General features: G+C 44.6%; 1 protein-coding gene across 1 annotated transcript; it reads left to right on the plus strand.

Annotated features, from left to right (window-relative positions):
• The first annotated feature begins 622 nt into the window (after positions 1–622).
• On the plus strand, positions 623–19,965 carry LOC123510087. The gene is given in 16 exon segments (XM_045264890.1): positions 623–883; positions 6,816–6,883; positions 7,207–7,345; positions 7,714–7,892; positions 8,706–8,861; positions 9,362–9,407; positions 11,486–11,604; positions 11,606–12,033; positions 12,833–12,982; positions 13,390–13,563; positions 14,213–14,336; positions 15,040–15,205; positions 17,039–17,144; positions 17,644–18,554; positions 19,142–19,283; positions 19,440–19,965. Coding segments are annotated over 13 exon segments (1,971 nt in total). The 5' UTR covers positions 623–883; positions 6,816–6,865; the 3' UTR covers positions 17,810–18,554; positions 19,142–19,283; positions 19,440–19,965.
• Positions 19,966–20,122: the final 157 nt, after the last annotated feature.

The raw sequence follows: 20,122 nt of genomic DNA on the forward strand, positions 1-20,122 counted from the left end.
TCACGCCTCCTCTCCCTCCGGTGGCCGCGTGACTGGTGATTAGGGAGTGAGATTGATAAATGGAGAGACACAGGGAGATATGTAAATAGAGAGAGACAGAGAGAGGAAGATAAATTGATATGTATAGGAATCTTAGCATGTTTCCTTCTGTATTTCCCTTTTTTTGTGATATGCATGTATACTTTTGTCATTTAGAGTCCCATTTACTTTTTTTTGTTTTCTTTTTCGCTGGTGATACGTTTTTCTTCATCTAATTTCGTTTGCCTTGCTTCTTTGGATCGCTGGAAGAAGGTGTCTGAGGGAAATTTATCGTTAGGAATGATGAACGGAAATCTTTGACAAGTAAAGCACGTTTTTAAATTATTCTGGTGTTCTCTTAATAACAACAATAGCAACAACAACATCACCGTCAGTCACAGTGCACCATGACAGCGACACCGCCACTGACCACCGCCTTGCTAATCACGGGTGGCAGACTCTCAGCCACGCGAGTCACTTTGAAAGGACTACGTTCCATAAAAGTGAAATTGCAGTTTCTCGAGTTGATCCAATGCTCAGTCAAGCTTACGAGGAGGAGGAAGAAGAAGAGAGACAGTCAAGAAGTACTTCCAGTCAGTAAGGCCTGAGCCTCCATCGAGTAAGGAGCTTTCTCGCCATCCTTTCCACTTCGCCTCACTCCCTCGCTCGCTGCGCTGCCGGAATCTCACGTCTTAGTAACGGAGCAGCATTTCTTCCCTCCCGGTGCCTCGTCCAAGCTGTGTCTTACGTTCCAGCCGTCGAGAAGTTCTTATTTATAGGTGTTAAGAAGTTTTTGTTTATATCATTCAAGAGGAGAGTTCTGGGCCCCGAGAACCGCCCTTGTCTCGCCCGTCTTGGGATTGTGGTAAGCGAGCGTGGGGCTTCATGTTCCTTGTGATTTACAGGTGTGGTTCAGGTGAGTGATGGCCTCCCAGGATGTCTGCTGGGGCTTGAGGCGTGGGTGGCGTACCGGAGGGAGCAGAGGGGAATTGTATTATGGAGTAATCACTAGATCCGTTGCTCGTCTGTTTTAAGTGATGAAGCATGATTTCCTGTCACACACACACACACACACACACACACACACACACACACACACACACACACACACACACACATCTCTAAACCATAAAGATAAGGGCGTTTTAGGTACATTTAATATTTTTTATCTAGTGAGTGGTGGCGAGAGGAAAATTTTATCGTCTTTTTCGCTGTCCTAACAGGGAGCGATAAAATGAAACTTTGGACACTTTTCCGATGCCAGCGGCGATGAAAGAACATTTTACATACGCTAACTTTTTCCCCCTGGCGAGAGCGGTAGTTAAGGACATTAATTTTCCATGTTTTTTTCAGAGGGCAGGCTTAACCCCTCGTGTTTACAAATAATAAAACAATGAAACCCACGCAACATTAAACAGAACATATTCACCCGACGTGCCTTAATTAAAAGCAGTCAGTAGTGTTTTGTATCACCTGAAATGCCAACGCAATATTTACCGCATTTCTCTGACACTTTAGTACGTATACGATGCGTGGAGCTGGAATTAATTTGATGTACCAGAGTATGATGTTGTTTCGCTGATTGAATTACTCTTTGCTCTTATTTTTATTACTGTTATTTTGTTTGACTATTCTTTCGGCTTCATCCAGTCCCTATGTGGGTAGTGTACCTCTCGGACGTGTGTGTGTGTGTGTGTGTGGAGCAAATGTGCCCTTCATATCAGGGTTAAAGAAGAAGAAAAGAGGAAGAAGAGGAAGAAGAAGAAGAAGATGAAAAGAAGAAAAAAAAATCTGTTGACTCTCCCAACAACAAACAGTTCCTCTTCTGGTGCTGCAGCTGACTTGCTTCCCTCCTCCTCCTCCTCCTCCTCCTCCTCCTCCTCCTCCTCCTCCTCCTCCTCCTCCTCCTCATCCTCCTCCTCCTTCCCGCACATCAGTCACTCCATCACCTTTCAGGCACTTAAACTGAATGTGTATTTGTGTGTGTGTGTGTGTGTGTGTGTGTGTGTGTGTGTGTGTGTGTGTGTGTGTGTGTGTGTGTGTGTGTGTGTATGTGTGTGTGTGCTAAATAGTCAATGTACAGTGGAGCAGCGGTAGTGTGGGTGGCTGGGTGGAGGAGTGGAGGGGTCGTGGAGGGGTGGAAGAAAGGGTGGAGAGGTGGAGGGGCCAAGGTAGAGGTTTACACGGCCTCAGGTGACTTATTTCCTCTTCCTCCTCTTCCTCTTCCATCATTTCCTCTTCTATATTGACGCCATTTATTGTTATAGTTACTTCATCGTGTGTGTGTGTGTGTGTGTGTGTGTGTGTGTGTGTGTGTGTGTGTGAGAGAGAAAGGGGAAAGGCTCCGTCACTTCACAACGTTATTCACAAAAGGGAAGGAGAAAAAGATAACAAGGAAAAGAAAAGGAGGAAAAATATCAAAGAAGTGAAGAAAAGTTGCGGTCGACATAACGGAAACACGCAGGCCACTCACCGGGGAATAAAGATAAATGAAGATAATAACCAGGGAAAACAACAACAGATACATAAATATGAATAGGTAGATCATAATAAGCGACGAAAAAAGATACACTGTAGCGAGACGAACCGCAAATCACCATCCTGTGTGTGTGTGTGTGTGTGTGTGTGTGTGTGTGTGTGTGTGTGTGTGTGTGTTAGTTCGTTTATTTGTTAGTCAGTCAATGTCAGTTATTTTGTTATTCAGTTGGTTGGCAAGTCAGTGTCTCAGTAATCAAGTAGAAAAATAAGTAAATATAAGAAAAAATAAGTAAAAATAACAGGTAATAAGTAAATTGATTAAAAATAAGAAAAATAACTCACATATTTGGTCACTTAGACGGATATCTAATTACTTAGTTCATTAATCCAGTTAGTTAGTTAGTTGTTCAAAGTTATATTTAGTTATTTAAAGAGCCAGTTACTTTGATGCCCCGTTAGTCTGTTAGCAAGTTGGTCATTGATTAAGTGAGTTAGCAAGTGAGTGAGGTAATGGGTTAAAAATTCTGAGGTAATTGATCAGTCAGTTATAATAAGTATGAAGTAATTGTTTAGTCAGTTAATTAAGCAGTGAGGTAATTGGTCAGTCAGTCAGTTAGTAAGTTAGTGAGGTAATTGCTTGGTCAGTCAGTTAATAAGTGAGATAACTGGTTAATCAGTCAGTTAGTGAGGTAATTGTTCAGTCAGTCAGTAAAACAGTGATGTAATTGGTTAGTCAGTCAGTTAGTAAGTGAGGTAATTGGTTAGTGAGGTAGTTCCATGTTCGCTTTGTGTCAAGATCCTGCATGCTTGTCGCGTTCAATGAAGCCATTATGAGAAACGTGACTGCCGGGGGTGGTGGTGAGACACAGACCGCGGGCCCCTGAGATCACCTTGCGGGACAAATAACTCTCTCTCTCTCTCTCTCTCTCTCTCTCTCTCTCTCTCTCTCTCTCTCTCTCTCTCTCTCTCGAGGCGCCACCTGCCGTCATCATCACCACCTGTTGTTGCGTCCGTCATCCCACCACGCCTCACGTCCCGAAAGTGGCTCACTAGGTCCTGCGGGCATGTGACCTACTTTCCTGCCAGTCATCTAAACCCGTAGTCATCATGCACGCACCCACGCACGGCAACACACACACACACACACACACACACACACACACACACACACACACACACACACACACACACACACACACACACACACACACACACACACACACACATGAACCGGATCAATGCATACGTAGCAATGTTTTTTTTTTTTTTCCCTTACCTCTTCTCTTTAAAACTCTTCGCGTCTTTCTTTATCCCTGTGGCGAATGGCTTTCTCCTGCAGTGTAGTTGTGTTGTTCCGCAAGGAGAGGATACGGAAATGAAAGCAAAGGAGGAGAAATAGACGCCAAAAACAGTATAGCAGTTAACTGTTTGTCTTTTTTTTTCCTTCTATTCTCCTCCCGGTGCTTTTCTCATCGCCATAGGTCCTCTCGGCCGTTGCAGTGAAGCCTCGCACTGGAGCAGACAGTAGCTGGGAGATCTGGGACGGGAGGGATGGAGGGAGAGAGGCAAGGATGGAGATGAGACCAGAACACTTGGGAATCATAGGAAGACCGGGAGGGAGGTTGGAAGGGCAAATACTTCGAAATTAATGGTCCTGGAAGTCATGCATAACAGTAGAGTCTGAGCACTATCCTCTCTCTCTCTCTCTCTCTCTCTCTCTCTCTCTCTCTCTCTCTCTCTCTCTCTCTCTCTCTCTCTCTCTCTCTGGGAAAGCCCTTACTCCTTGAAGGTAGCCGGCGCCGAGCGGGTCCACATAACGGCGTGTTTGGCTGGGAGTCAATGCGCGCGGTGGAGTGAGTGAGCCCCTTGCTGCCTCCCTTTGTCGCAGGTGTTTCGGCAGGCAGGTGCGGCACGTGTTACCCCTCCCCTTCCCCCTACTTCTGGATGGAGGGATGGAGGTAACCCGCTGCCCATCTCCTCTTTCCTCGTATAATCTCTCCCTCCCGCCACGTCTCGATCTTGCCTTTCCTCCTGCCGCTTCCAGGCCGCCGCAACGGAACCGGGGGGAAAGTTAGTGAACCTCAGTCACCCCACTTCAGTCCTCCTCCTCCTCCTCCTCTGTCGCCTCTTCCTCTTCTTCCCTCGCTCGTTTCCGTGCACGCCTTATTCCCCCTCCACGTCCCTCCCATAGCGTGCGCGTACACTTTTTCTGTACACCTCCACGATCACGCACGCACGTTCGCACACACAACACGCGCACCAGGAAAAATGTGCATCTTTTCTTGTTTATTTTGCTACTGTTGACGGTGAGCTTAATGCAGAGGTAATAGTAGTAGCAACGGTAGTAGTGGTGACAGTAGTAGTAGTAGTAGTAGTAGTAGTAGTAGTAGTAGTAGTTACATTTAGGTTATTGCAGCAAAACATTCTTCACAACTTATAGGGGAAGGAAGGAAGGAAGAAAGAAGGAAGCTAAAGTATGAGGGAGCGAAGAAGGAAGGGAAAAAGAGACAAGTAGGAAGGAATGGAGGAAAAAGGAGAGACAAGCAGGAAGAAAGGGAAGTAGTTGGTTTTGTCTCATGTTTTGTGGCTTTCCTTAATGCAGAGAGAGAGAGAGAGAGAGAGAGAGAGAGAGAGAGAGAGAGAGAGAGAGAGAGAGAGAGAAAATAATTTGTGGGAGGAGAAAGGTAACAGGTTGATCTTCCTTAATTACTACATAGGGAAAGCGACTTACTCATCACCAGAAAGAGAGAGAGAGAGAGAGAGAGAGAGAGAGAGAGAGAGAGCGAGAGAGAGAGAGAGAGAGAGCATGAGTAAACCTTCAGCTTTTTTCCCTCAGCATCCGTCAGTCAGTGGGAACTAACTCCACCCAAAGAAACTCTGCGCCTCTTTCTGCCACTCAAAGGCAAGATCTCTCTAAAAAAACCTTATGTTTAGATACAGTTTAACTCGGTAATCACAGAGTTAATCACGCAGCGCCGTGCTAGTAGCAGGTGTGGATAAAAAGCTCCCTCTCTGTTACTTTTCACTCTCCACGCTAACAATATTAGTCCAGATCCTTGTTTTAACTCGGTAATAACGTAGCGCCACTTACACACAGTAGGTCTCTGGTTGATAGTTTGCTCTCGTGAGCGCAACATATGCCACGGTTCGGTAAAAGTGAGGTATTTGCATCGTCACATGGCGGCGTGGTCACAGATTGCTATGTCTAATGTTGCACGCCACACCATATTGTCTTGTGAAACTATGATGCATTGAGAATCACATTAGGGGAAAATTGAGGCTAAAAACACTTTCACTGGTAATGACATTGTAGCGCTTCATTCCCGTAATCTTTGACAATTGAAGGTTTTAAAACTGTTTGAAGTGCATCTTACGTTCTCTGCCATCCATGTAAGTGTTATCTTTTAAATTTTACTCCAAACTTACACTAGAGCGTTTTATTTACTTTGAGGAGCGGTGATTACAGTTAAAGGCTACGCAAAACTCTAATACATGAAGAGTTTGAATCACACCATTCACTCTCCGCTACTCCTATTCGTGGTATATTTCAAAAATTTTCCCTAAAACTATACCAGAACGTTTTATTTACTTTGAGGAGACGCCATAGGAGTTTAAGGGCAAACAAGATTTGAATACACACAAAAAACACGTACTTACAGATGATGTGGGACCGTTAAGCATATACACAGATGCAATACTGGGGAGAATGTAGGCCAGCAAGGCACGATAAGGCCACTCAGGAATATAGGCATGATTTCAACCCATTAACCAAGACTTACAATAGCTGTGTAGAAAGTAGACGCGTAAGTAGGCAATTCACTGAGATTTAAAGATCTGATAAAGATATAAGGAGTATTTGATACTGTTAAATTAGGGTTAGAATATAATAATAAAGATGCTGGTCCATTTTGCGTTTACACAGACAACAGATAGAAGTTATTTTAAGTTCAAGAGAAATTTGTAGATAAGCATAGAAGATTTTTAAACACTTTATTGAGATTTAAAGATATAATTCAGCTATAAGGAAGATTTGAAACCATGAAATAATGGTTAAAATATAATCATAGAGGTGCTGGACTAGTTTACGTTTACACAGACAACAGATAGAAGGCATTTTAAGCTCAAGAGAAATTTCAAGATACACAAAAAAGAATTCTCAGACACAGAACGTAAGAATAACCCGACCTCCTGCCCCTGACATGAGCGGGGAGGCGTCGGTCATCACAGCGACATGAGAGCGGAAGTGTGCTGCGGTTGGAGGTGGCGGGGGTGAGGCGAGGGGGCGCTGAGGGCTTAAACTTACTGTACTTGTTCTCCAGATGGCACCGTGAGGGAGGGAGGAGCAACCCGTCGTGCCCGTGACCTCAAAATGTCCTCAACTTTGCTGGTGAGTTGTGCGTCATTGCTTGTTTCTTCTTAAGACTCGCCGGAACACGTGCAGGATTTTGGTTACTTCATTCTCACACTTTCTAGTAGTGTGGGATTCCCCGGTTTTTTTTTTTTCCGAGTCATGATTTATACGTTTTCTTTCCTCTGGGGTGACTGCCATTTGTTTCTCAAAATTGTAGTACAGTTAGAAGGTATTTGTGGAGGAGGATAATAGATAGAATATAATAGATAGGTGTATTTCTGTAGCTTCCTTTATTTCCATTTGTTCTTTTCTTCACTATATTCTTTACCTTTCCACTTGTCATTGATCCGTGCCCTCAGTGGTTCCTCCTGGTGGTGACGGCGACGCTGGTGGCCGGGGAGGAGACAGAGACGGCGAAGGTCGGGAAAGATGACACACATGATAACTCGACCGTCCTGTCTCCCGCTGAAGAGCTGCTGCAGGCTGCTAGGAAGGCTGGTGAGAGAGAGAGAGAGAGAGAGAGAGAGAGAGAGAGAGAGAGAGAGAGAGAGAGAGGGGGGGGGTAGCGAGATACATCGTCACAGTCTTATGCTTCGAATGTGGGCTTTCAAATTTTATGAATGAATCAAAATCCACGTGTGTGTGTGTAGCCCCTTTAGCCCATAAATTCCCGTGAAAAGCCCAAATGGTATGAAAAAAAAAAAACAGACGCCGATAGGAAGCATGCAAACAGAAAAACGGCAGCATCTGTTAGTCTCTCTCTCTCTCTCTGTGTATGTGTGTGTGTGTGTGTGTGTGTGTGTGTGTGTGTGTGTGTGTGTGTGTGTGTGTGTGTGTGTGTGTGTGATCGTCAGCACCTCCTTCAGGATACGAACTCACACTGGAGAGGCTGGACGAGGCAGTGGCAGCCAGTGATGAGCAGGTGAACCAGCTGATGCCGGCCCCCGTGGCTGAGGCGTTCATCAGCCTGAGACGCAAGGACAACATTGACGTGATTAGAGAGAAGATGATTGGAATGATCTTCACTGGACAGCCCCATGCCTTGGTAAGTCCCACGCGTGTTTCCTTCCTTTTATTAAGTTTCCGTGAGTTAGGAGTTTCAGTGAGTAATTCTTGATGGGTAGCTCTTATAGTGATTGTTTCTTCATTGTTTTAGATCAGATCCTAAAGATTAAAGGTCTCTTTTTGATTCCTTATGAATTCTAGTGAAAATTATAGGGTTTTAAAGAGTACTCCTATGATTCTGAGGGCAAATTAACAAAAACTTTATATAGTAGGTGGTCAAAATATTCATTAGAAGCTAACTCGTCATCTCTATGGTCTTTCAAAATGGTGTTGTGAGGGAAACGAGCAAGAAGTTTAGGAGTCTTGAAAAGCTGTTGATTATATTTCTGGTTATTTATTCATTGCGGTTGAACTTTAGTGCTTCCTCAAGGTCTGTTGACGTGAGTCAGCTTTTATGGTAGAGTTCTTCCTTAGACTGCGGCATCAATTGCTTTTCCGGTCTGGTGATGGTGTGTTTTTTAGAGCGTTGACTGCCGTTGCTTCTCAGGAGGTGATGTTTAGTACTTCCTCTAATGTTAGTTTATGCGAGACCTTACGGCAGCGTACTTGTGCAAACACGAGATTCAGTTGCTTTTTCCAGTTAGCTGATGGTGTGTTTTTCAGAGCGTTTACCCCCTGTTGGCTCATGCCATTAACAAACAGTATCTTCCATCTTACCTTTACCTGTTTGTCTCATGAAGGCGAGGCTGCACCTGGCCTCTCTTTCTTCAAGCCTCCAGTGACCCGCTTCTCACGCAGACGCTCCAGTGAGGTACTGGTGCACTGACGTAATGGTGATCAATTTATCTTTCAGGGCCCCGCACCACCGCGTCTTCCTCACCAGATGGGAGGTCCGCCTCTCTCCCGCCGTCACCACGTCCCTCCCCGCCCCCACCCGAACCACCCTCCCCGCCGGCCCCACTCTCCTCCATCCTCCTCCAACAGACGAAACCCCTTCTCGAGGTTTCACGTGAGTTCTTGCCGCAGAGAGAGAGAGAGAGAGAGAGAGAGAGAGAGAGTGAGATAGCAAGAGTAATTTATCATACTCTGCCACGGAATTCCCTCGTGACATCAACGTCCAAACAGTAACGCTGGTTCACTCATGACTCCTGCTTTCTGATTAATTTTCTTTCCTATGTTTGCCTTCATTGTCACTGCTACTATCATTACTGGGGCCACCTTTAAGTTATTGCATTATACTCTTATTCATGTGTATTTTTAATGCCACAGGTTTTGTGTTAAACGTTTATTTAGCTCCTGTTAGTGTTTTGTGTGTGTGTGTGTGTGTGTGTGTGTGTGTGTGTGTGTGTGTGTGTGTGTGTGTGTGTGTGTGTGTGTGTGTGTGTCTATCAATCACCAGCCGAAGACGTAGTAAAGAAGAAGAAACAAATACACCTCTTGGTTCTCCTACTCTGATCTCTTAACACTCCTCAACAGTGAAGACAGAATAACACGTTGTTTCTCCCGTAGGTGCAGTTCAACCCGCAAGGTGAGGCCAGCATCCAGAGCACCAGAAGTAGGTTGATGAGCCTCAGTTAGAACCCTAGAGTAAGCCTGAGTAGTGCGGGGGGAGTAGTGAAGTGTCGGAGCGGTGAGGGAGCTATGTCGCCTCTTCTCCTCAGTGCCATCTCATCACCACTCACGCAGCCTCGCGACCTTTTTTTCTAGTTCAGTAAAGAAAGCGAAAAATGTGAAATAATTACTGGTCAGAGAAAATAATTATCTATAAAGACTCACTTAGCATGCCTCGCGGAATTAAGTTCGTTATAAAGTGTGATTTTAGTCATTTACAAAGGATTAGTCAGTTTATTCTTCGAGTTGTCAAGGTACTCCTCTTTCGAAAAGCCACAAAAACTATAGAAATTTCTGGTATTGCCGCTCCCAAAAAGACAGCTATCAAAGGAGATTTCAAAAGGTTACTCATTGTATTTCACGGAGTTGTCATGATACTCCATCGAAACCGTTCAACATTAACAATACCGGAAGGCGCGAGATGGTGGCGAGGTGTGAGGAGGAGTGGCGGTGTAAGCTCTTCAAGTAAGTAGTCATGAGTTTCCTGCTGGCTGTTTTCCTTCCTACTTGCATGTCCTACAGATCCCCTGGTGCTGCTCCTGCTAGCTAAGTGCATTTGTCTACGTATTACATTAGCAACTACAATAACACTAACGCCCGTATTCAGAAACGACTTCCCTTCTCACTACATTGTTCAAGACAGTTTCTCCTTTTAATAAGCTAGAAATCTTGCCAATCTACCACCGGAACCATAGAAAGAAATACTCTAAAACAGTGGTTCCCAAACTGGGGTCCCCGGACCCCTGGGGGTCCCTGAGAAGGTCCTAGGGGGTCCGCTACTTCTCCCGCCAACCTTAGGAGAGAGGATAGAAGGTACCCGTTTTCTTTCACTTTAGCCAGGTGCCGGCGCAGCCGATCGCCACGCACACCGATGATAGCACCTCATTCAACCTGTGATATTTTGGTAACCATAGCATCTAGATGCTTCTGGTTTTTTGCATTGCAAAGAGGAAGAGTCGGTTGTGGACATAATATCATTTGTACTCACTCTTTATTGAATTTCCTAGTATAATCAGTATGTGAATACAAGCTATTTTGTGTGTTTCTCGCCAAACCTCCCGAGTTAGCGCGAGTGAAAAGTCTTAAAGTCCCCGAGGTTTAAGGGTTAATTTGAATTTATTACGACGTAGTGTAATGCTCAAATATGTAGGAATGATTTAAGTAGGCAACGACATGCGTTTGGCACTAACTGACATCAAACCAAACCAAACCAATTTTACTTTGTATTGAATTTAAAACAATAAAAAAATATTGAAAATATTTCAAATATTTATTTTAAGACTTTCTTCGTGTAGGAATATGCAAATAGTAAATTTACTGCATTGTAATCATATAATGGGTACCTTGGTATGGTAATAGTAACTTCTGATTGGCTGGGGGTCCTCGGATGGGACTTAAATATCTGGGGGGTCCTTAGCATGGTAAAGTTTGGGAACCTCTGCTCTAAAACACGAGTATTTTCAACTGGGCCCTTTGGAAAGCAGTGATGGTGAGAGAGCAAAGCGTTTCAGAACACGGACTCATGTGTTTTTTTAACAAACTAATACTACGCTGTTGTATATTCAAAACAACTAATCACTTTATCAACGCTAACATACTCGTAGGTTTGTGTGTTTGCCTCAGCTTTGTACTGTATCTCGAGCCTGTGTCTTGCATAAAAAGTACTGAGGGTGCATAGAGCGTTCGTTAATTCCAGCTGACTGATGGTGAAGGTGACAGGTGAGCTTTGAACAACTGGATGGCCCTACTGGCGGAAGGGAATTGAATGGATATTACTGTGCAGATGTTTGCCTGGGTGATAGAAGCGAAAGGAAGCATTGGGTGTTCATATAGTAGAAGAAATTATGCTAGTTTTACAGTAGAGACGTGAAGTTATGGCTGTACAGTAGAGGTGAGAGGTGTTTGTTGTACAGTGGAGGCGGGAAGAGGTGTTGGCTGTACAGTGTATATAGACTGGAAGTGTCAGGTCAAGTGGTCTCCAGTGTCACTGGTCTCTGTCTTACACTAGCTGTGTCTCTCCAGAGGTGCCGTCGCCGCAAGAAATCCTGAAGCCGCTGCCATTCGAGCCTGGCCCCACAATGGTCAAGTTCCCGCCCCACCACCCCTCCCCAGCCCCCGGCCCACCGCGCCAAAATCCCGGCCACCCCAAGCTTCTCGAAACCCGTAGAAGACTTCAGCAACACTGTTGGGCCAGACTTCGGCCCCGTCACCTTCACGGAGTTCGGGGGACCAAACTTCGGCTTCCAGAACAACTTTGAAAATGACTTCGGAGAGTTCAGCTCCGAGAAGCTTCACCCAAGGCCCCCGCGACCCTCCCCCGGGCCGAGGCCTTCCCCACCCGGAGCCAGACCCCCGCCACAGTCATCCAAGCGTCCTCCCACGCCGCACAGATCCCCACCACGCCCAGCTCCTCCTAGACCCGCCTCACGCCCGCCCTCCCGCCCACCGCCCCGCACTTCCTCCCGTCCACGCCCGAGTGGCTTCAGCAACAGCGGAATTCTAGACGCCAGGGGTGAGGGCTGCGTCAAGTACACAGAAGACATCTGTCTGGACAGCGAGAAATACCCGCAGTGAGTAGAGGAGTGTGTGTGTGTGTGTGTGTGTGTGTGTGTGTGTGTAATTTTCACCACGGTCGTCTGCTGGTCACCCAGCCAGTCTTCCCCATTACGGAGAGAGCTCAGAGCTCATAGACCGATCTTCGGATAGGAATGAGACCACAACACACTCCACACACCGGGAAAGCTTGACCACAACCCCTCGAATTACATCCCGTACCTATTTACTGCTAGGTGAACATGGGCTACACGTTAAGAGGCTTGCCCATTTGCCTCGCCGCGCCGAGACTCAAACCCGGCCCTCTCGATTGTGAGTTGAGCGTGCTAACCACTATACTACGCGGTGTGTGTGTGTGTGTGTGTGTGTGTGTGTGTGTGTGTGTATTTCACTGTTTGATCTGCTGCAGTCTCTGACGAGACAGCCAGACGTTACCCTACGGAGCGAGCTCAGAGCTCATTATTTCCGATCTTCGGATAGGCCTGAGACCAGGCACACACCACACACCGGGACAACAAGGTCACAACTCCTCGATTTACATCCCGTACCTACTCACTGCTAGGTGAACAGGGGCTACACGTGAAAGGAGACACACCCAAATATCTCCACCCGCCCGGGGAATTGAACCCCGGTCGTCTGGCTTGTGAAGCCAGCACTCTAACCACTGAGCTACCGGGCCGTGTGTGTGTGTGTGTGTGTGTGTGTGTGTGTGTGTGTGTTTATGTGTATGTGTGTGGGTGGGTGGGTGTGTTGTATCTGTCTTAGGGATGACTACCTGTCCTTTTACTGAGTCTTGTCCTCCTTTTCCGTTTACAGCGAAGCCATCCTGTCGTCACTGGCACATGATCCCGCCCGGGCACGCAGCATGGTAGCCGAGGTCAGGTCACAGAGCGCTGACGATCTTGTGGACGGCGTGTCGGCGGCACAAGAATCCAAATACGACTTCCACCATTACTTTGGCAACAGGTGGGTGGGTCCTTCCCTTGCGCTGCAGCCTCGCTAAACTCAGAAGTGTAGATAAAAGAAGAAAACTTTATAACCTCAATCAATGAAAAGACGGATAGAAACGTACATTTATTGCTACCATGCATTACGTACAGAATTACATAATCATTTCTTTAGCGTTGAAATCAGGAAATTCAGCGATTAATCCCTTCAGTACTAGAACGCAATTTTACCATGAGTTTGAGTACGATTAAACCATTCTATTTACATTACGAAGGATCTGTGGAGGTCAGAAGATTAATGGCCACAGTCTTCACTATTCTAAGTACCTCAAGCTGAATAAAATCATCAAATAGTAAGTAAAATGAATATTAAAGTGTGTCATGGTACTGAAAGAGTTAAATTCTGTTGCTTTCTCGACTTGACAGACGCACGGGGACTGACAACCACGTGCACCGAGACTTCGCACAAGACGGTGGCTTCCTCTGCCCCTCGGAGGTGAAATACGCCAGACCCAAACGCGCCAGAAACTCCAAGGGTGACTGGAAATTCGTGGTCAACATGGACAAGTACACGCAGACGATACGGATGGAAAAGTGCCTGTACGTTAGTCGAGTCTGGCAGGGTTGTGTGTTTCATTGGAGGATTTATGACAATTATTGTAGGCTCTGCTAATGATTGGTGGGTTTTTTTTCTTTTTTTGTTTTCTCTCTCTCGCTTCTCTCGCTTGGATGATGAACACATTTTTCTCTCTCTCATCATAAATGTTTGTATATTTCAAAGTCGGATGTGTTCCATTGCACGTTTAGTCAATGTATATGATATATATTTTTTTTCTCTATATATCGCTCACTATTTTTGTACACTCTTGACAGTGTTTTCATGCTTTTGACAAATGATGAAGGCAAAACAACGGTGTAGCTTTGTATTAATGCTGTTATGACAAAACAGCATACACACACGCACACACACACACACACACACACACACACACACACACACACACACACACACACACACACACACACACTCTCTCTCTCTCTCTCTCTCTCTCTCTCTCTCTCTCTCTCTCTCTCTCTCTCTCTCTCTCTCTCTCTCTCTCTCTCTCTCTCTCTCTCTCTCTTTCTCACTCAGTCATTCAATACGGGAATAGTAAATGAAAAACTAAGGCAGGATTAGATACATAACCACCACCATCACCTCCATCACCACCACCACCACCACCAGTACCATCACCACCACCACCCACAGGAAGGCGGGCGGGGCGTGCAGCTACGTGTCACACCACTACCGAGCCACGTGTAACCAGGTGTACAACTACCACCGTCTGCTCTCATGGGAGGATGGCAGAGGACTCCACATGGATATCTTCAAGGTGGGACTGGATTGTGACTCAGCTCCTGTCCTTGTTGTTGTTGTTGTTGTTGTTGTTGTTGTTGTTGTTGGTTGTTAGGGTTCTTTTTCATTACCATCTTCATCTTTTGTTACTTCTACTACTTTTTTTTTCTTTGTTCTACTACTACTACTACTACTACTACTACTACTACTACTACTACTACTACTACTACTACTACTACTACTACTGCTGCTGCTGCTGCTGCTACTACTACTACTACTACTACTACTACTACTACTACTACTACTACTACTACTACCACTACTATCACTACTGCTACTACTACTACTACTACTACTACCACTACTGCTACTACTACTATTACTCCTTCTTGTCCACATTACTATCATCACAATCATTATCATTTAACAAACATACGTAGAACATTCCCTAATACCAGTGCACATCATTTCACAAACAATAACAAGTCCATCCTTATCACTGTCACAAATAAAAATGTCATAAGAAAAAATAAATAACTAGTCTGGTCTATGTAGGTTACCATGAGCTGCTTAGTGTGGGCCGGGCGGTGTCTACAGTACTCATGCTCACTAACTCACGAGTGGACATTCCTTTACATATGTAGAGGAAGGCTTTCCTCCGCCCAGACAACCGCTAACACCACACCTTAAAACAATCCAGCACGCGGCTTTCTCCTCCGTAACATTCCCGTGGTTTTCAGGTCCCCACTTGCTGTTCTTGCCACATCCAGGGCTATGCGTATATCTTCCCGCCACTAAGCCGACACCAGAACACCGCCTTTTCGAATGTCAACCCTCAGTATGTGCCCGGCCCCACAGACCTCGAGGCCCCAGGTACCAAGGAGGAAGAGAAGGAGGAAGGGAAAGGTTGGTGACAAATGACTTTACTACAGTGACGCTTCTTGCTATTCTGTCCGCGTCTCTGCTTTGTTGTTTCTCAGCTTCATATTCTGAAATACGTTGCTACTACTACTACTACTACTACTACTACTACTACTACTACTATTACTACTACTACTACTCTTATTTGCAAAGGTCACTGAGATGATTTGCCGAGTTCCCAGGGGTGTTTCTCCAGTTAATCTCTTCAGTACTGGGACGTATTTTTACCACGAATTTTGTGTATGATTAGATGATTTTATTTACATTAGAAAGGGTCTATGGAGATCAGATGATTAATACACAGAGTCCTCACTAATTTAATCCCCACATAAGTTTCTGAAACTGTATAAAATCACCAGATAGTAGGCTGAGTAAATATGAAATACGTCAAAAATGGCTTAACAATATAGAAATTTTGTTAGTCTGTCATTAGAAACATGTATACATCCTTAAAACCCTCGCATAGCTTCAAACTTATGGAGTCTTTTGAGTGTCACGGAGGTGCGGCAAAAGTGTTTCATAATATGGCCTTTATTTTTCTTTCCTTTCTCCTTTTCTTTCCTCAGGGACGAACTTGTTGTGTCTGTTCATCTGCCTTTTATTTATTCCGTGTGTGTGTGTGTGTGTGTGTGTGTGTGTGTGTGTGTGTGTGTGTGTGTGTGTGTGTGTGTGTGTGTGTGTGTGTGTGTGTGTGTGGGCGTATGTGCGCTGTCCGTCACTTCTAGCTTTTACGTTCATTTGATTGCAAAAGTTTGTCTGCTCTTTTTTTTGTTTTCTTTTTTTTTTCCTTTAACCCGCTCCTTACTTGTCTTCCTCGTCCTATTAGTATTCTATATCTAATCCAAGAACTCCAATCCTTATAAATTAACATGCTTTTTTATTTATTTTTTCCATTTTGTACATTTATATTTGTCGTTCTTGGTCGCCTCTATCTCCACCACTCACGCAATACGCTTGACGCACGACCTAGACCAAGGACCAAAGTTCCTCCTCCTTCAGGCAACACAAGAGCAAAGGAACCCTGTCGATGACTTTTCCATGCCTCAAAAAATAGATACCAAAGTTACCCTTTCAATTAAGGCAGCCTAGACCATTTTCTTTTACACTCTGGCCCGTACTGAGAGAGAGAGAGAAAGAGAGAGAGAGAGAGAGAGAGAGAGAGAGAGAGAGAGAGAGAGAGAGAGAGAGAGAGAGAGAGATTGAAAATATTAATTGCGTCCCAACAGTAAAATTATGATATGAGAGAGAGAGAGAGAGAGAGAGAGAGAGAGAGAGAGAGAGAGAGAGAGAGAGAGAGAGAGAGAGAGAGAGAGAGAGAGATTGGTTGATTGATTGACTGATTGAAAATATTAATTGCGTCCCAACAGCAGGATCGTGATATCAGAGAGAGAGAGAGAGAGAGAGAGAGAGAGAGGGTGAAGTTCATTTTCTCTAATAGGATCCCCTAATGCTCTTTTGTTGCCTGTGGGAGTTCTGTCTCATATTAATGATCTTATTGGACAGAATTCGATGCTTTGTATTAATGAGGAACGTTTTTTTTTCTCTCTCTCTTCTCTTTTTTTTTCTCCTTTCATCTCTTCATATTCTTCATTATTCCATTATCCACCCTTTCCCTTTTCCTCTCTCCTTCTTTTATTATCACACCACACATTCTCTTCCCTCTTGTCACTTAATCATCCACTTTCCTCCTCCTCTGGTTATCTGTCTCCTTCCTTCCCGTTTTTCCTCTCTTTCTCCTATCTTTCCTTTAACCCATCTCTTCCTCTTCCTCACCTTACCTTCTTCCTTTCTCCTCCTGTCATTCTTTACTCCGCACAGCTTTCAGTCCCGTCAACTTCCCCAACGTTCCTCACATCAACCAGAGGAGACGACCTGCGCCACGCCCTCCCCACATCAACCCCACGCCCACCAAGGAGATAACAAGGTAAATAGGGAAAGAATCACACATGGGAAGAGTTTAATATAAGAACATAAGAAAAGAGGGAAGCTGCAAGAGGCCGCCAGGCCTATACGAGGCAGTCCCAGTGTGCTTAATCTACCTAATTCCATCTACCTTCCCCATCCATGAACTTATCTAACCTTCTTTTAAAGCTCCCTTTTGACTCAGTTCTGACTATATACCCACTGAGACCGTTCCACTCGTCAACTACTCTGTTTGAAAACTAGTTTCTTCCCATTTCTTTCCTAAACCTGAATTTTTCAAGTTTAAACCCATTATTTCTGGTTCTGTCCCCGCTACTGATCCTAAGAACTACATTCATGTCCCCTCTGTTGAAACCCTTATACCACTTAAATATTTAATGATCCTTTATAGTCATTCAGTGTAAAGACGATCACTTGAAAATGAAACAGTAAACACAGGCAAGACTTTTGATAACTTATAACTTGTTTTCTTATCGTTGTTTTGCTTTTGACCAATTCAGACGGACGCAGGAGGTTCAGAAGGAAGGCGAGGCTGGGAATCAAAGGCCGAAAGGTGGCAGGCGGCCTCCGAATGGCGCGGAATTAGAGGAAGACAGAGTGAATTACGGCTACCACCCCATCATTGATTTCTTCGATCAGTACAGTCCTGAAGAACGCCAAAGATAAGAGTGTCGCAGACTGGACTGAGATGTAGAGGGAGAGTGAAAGACTGGAGAAGCGAAAGGAAGCATGAAAAAGAAAAAATTTGTATGATAAATGGTGAATGCTGCGAAGGAAGAGGTGAAAGTTAAAGATGAAGGAAAGTTTTAGAGAAAGAAAGGAAGAAGAGATAATGAAAGAAGCGTCTCTCTTCATCTGATCTTTTTCACTCTTTCCCTCTCCCCATGCCTCGTTTTATTCTGGTGGGTCCGTGTTCCACATTTATTTATTGAATTCCTTCTGTTTACGAGACATTTATTTCTCAGCTGTTGTAGGAGAAACTTTTTGTTATTGTTATTGTTGTTGCAAACTTACCTTTACGACCACAGGACTGTTATTTATTTACGTATAATTGTTGGCCGCGAACTCTTTTGTTGTTACCGATTTCCTGATCTTGCCTGTTTCCTTTTATTGTACCTGTTGAAGAGATTGTTATTTGTGATTAAAGTCTTCCGGGACACGATGAATTTAGTATGCAACCACCTACACCCTATAACCATTCTTTAAAATCAATTAGCATAAAACAAACCACTCATTATCACGGAAGACGCCGATCCGTGTCTTGAAACTACGTGCAGTGAGATTGAAGCACACAGGAGTGGTTCACGAGGCTGTTTCAGATGTGTACGAGGGGAAGGCAAGGGAGAGGCAAGCACAGTCTCCGGTAGACCAGATAGAGAGGAGGAAATATGTTCTCTGCGGCTGCTAAAAGGTTAGTGATTCTACTGTTTTTTTTTAATGTTGGTAGTGTGGTTTGTAGGTTTGTGTTACTCTGAATTTCACTGATGTTCTGAGTTGGGGATTTTGTTACTCTGTGTTTCTGTATTAATGCCTTCAGTACCATGATGCGTTTTCATATTCATTCTACTTACTGTTAGGTGATTCTATACAGCTTCAGAAATTTAGTGGGGATTAAAATGAATGACTCTTGCCATAAATCTTCTGACCTCTAATAGATTCTTCCAGATGTCATTGAAAAGTCTTCTCGAATACAAAATTCTTGCTTAAAAAAGCGTCCTAGTACTAAAGAGGTCAAAATGAGCAGCTAAGTGAAGGGTGATGTGGTTTCTTGTAACAACTCGTAAGACTGGTGCATTACATGAGAAGTTGATGTTATTCAGATATTTGACTTATCACCCAAAACTGATTTAATAGAAACCGTGACATCACCTGAATCTCAGTCAACCTTATCAGCTAGTTTCAGCAGTTTTTTTTGTTTCACTTGTTAAGCTTGTTAAATAATTAGGTTTTATGGCTTTGATTATTGCGTCTGCCTATGTATCCTTCCATACTCTACAGGAGGCGTGGCGATGAAGGCCCAGAAGAGGTGAACATGGGCGCAGCGGATGCCTCGGCCGCCGACGATGACTTCGCTGCCTCCACAAGAACCTCCAACAACAACACGCTTAGATATCGTTCCATTTCGCTGCCTGGCGTGACTGTGAGTATTGGACTGTGACCAGGTACACTTGAGAAATTGGAGTACGGTTGTTTTTTTGCGTGTTTGTGTTCTGAAGGCTGCGAATGACCCTGCCTTACTGACTGTCATTATACCGTCGTTCTCTTCGCCTTACCTAACACTATGACCACCCCTCAGCATCACGGAGACTCCTCCCGCGCCAGCACCTCCTCCATGACTCTCCTTTCGCCCACCTCCCATACTCGGCCTGACGATACTGACCCTAGATCTGCTCCGACCTCTCCGGCAAGGATGCCAGCCCCTGAAGGAGCAAAGGCCCAGGAACCCGTGCAAGCCTTTTACAAACCTAATAATCCCTACCTGAGGATGTATGTAGCCGGGAGCAACATTCCGATGGTCATGTACCCCAGAGGCAGTACTGTCACCCAGGTCAGGTTCAAGCCTTCCAAGGATCAGTAATACTTTAAAGGGCCTATGTAAGGAACTTGGCGCCTCACCGACAAGACAAATTACTGTCGGAGTTTTAAGATTTTAGAGGTTTTAATCTGTAATTATAATTTTAACAAGTTATGAGCGCCTCGTTTTAGTTAACTATTATTTTTAAAGTATGATCCTGCCAAGTTTCTGTAACTAGGAGACAACGGCAACAAGCGTCATGCACAGTTTATCTTTGTACTTGACGTGAATAAAACTTGTCTGTGTTGGAAAGTGTTTTCTTCCTGTGAGGGTGATACGGACTTGACTCAAGGTCGCATGACTATATCGCTCAGTTGTTCATTGATGTGCTGCTGCCTTACGCTCTCCTCGGTATAACGCTAAAGGACTACATTTTTTTTTTTTTTTTTTTAGTAGTTTGTCCT

Source organism: Portunus trituberculatus, chromosome 28 (assembly GCF_017591435.1).
Source record: "Portunus trituberculatus isolate SZX2019 chromosome 28, ASM1759143v1, whole genome shotgun sequence".
NCBI classification, from domain to species: Eukaryota; Metazoa; Arthropoda; class Malacostraca; order Decapoda; family Portunidae; genus Portunus; species Portunus trituberculatus.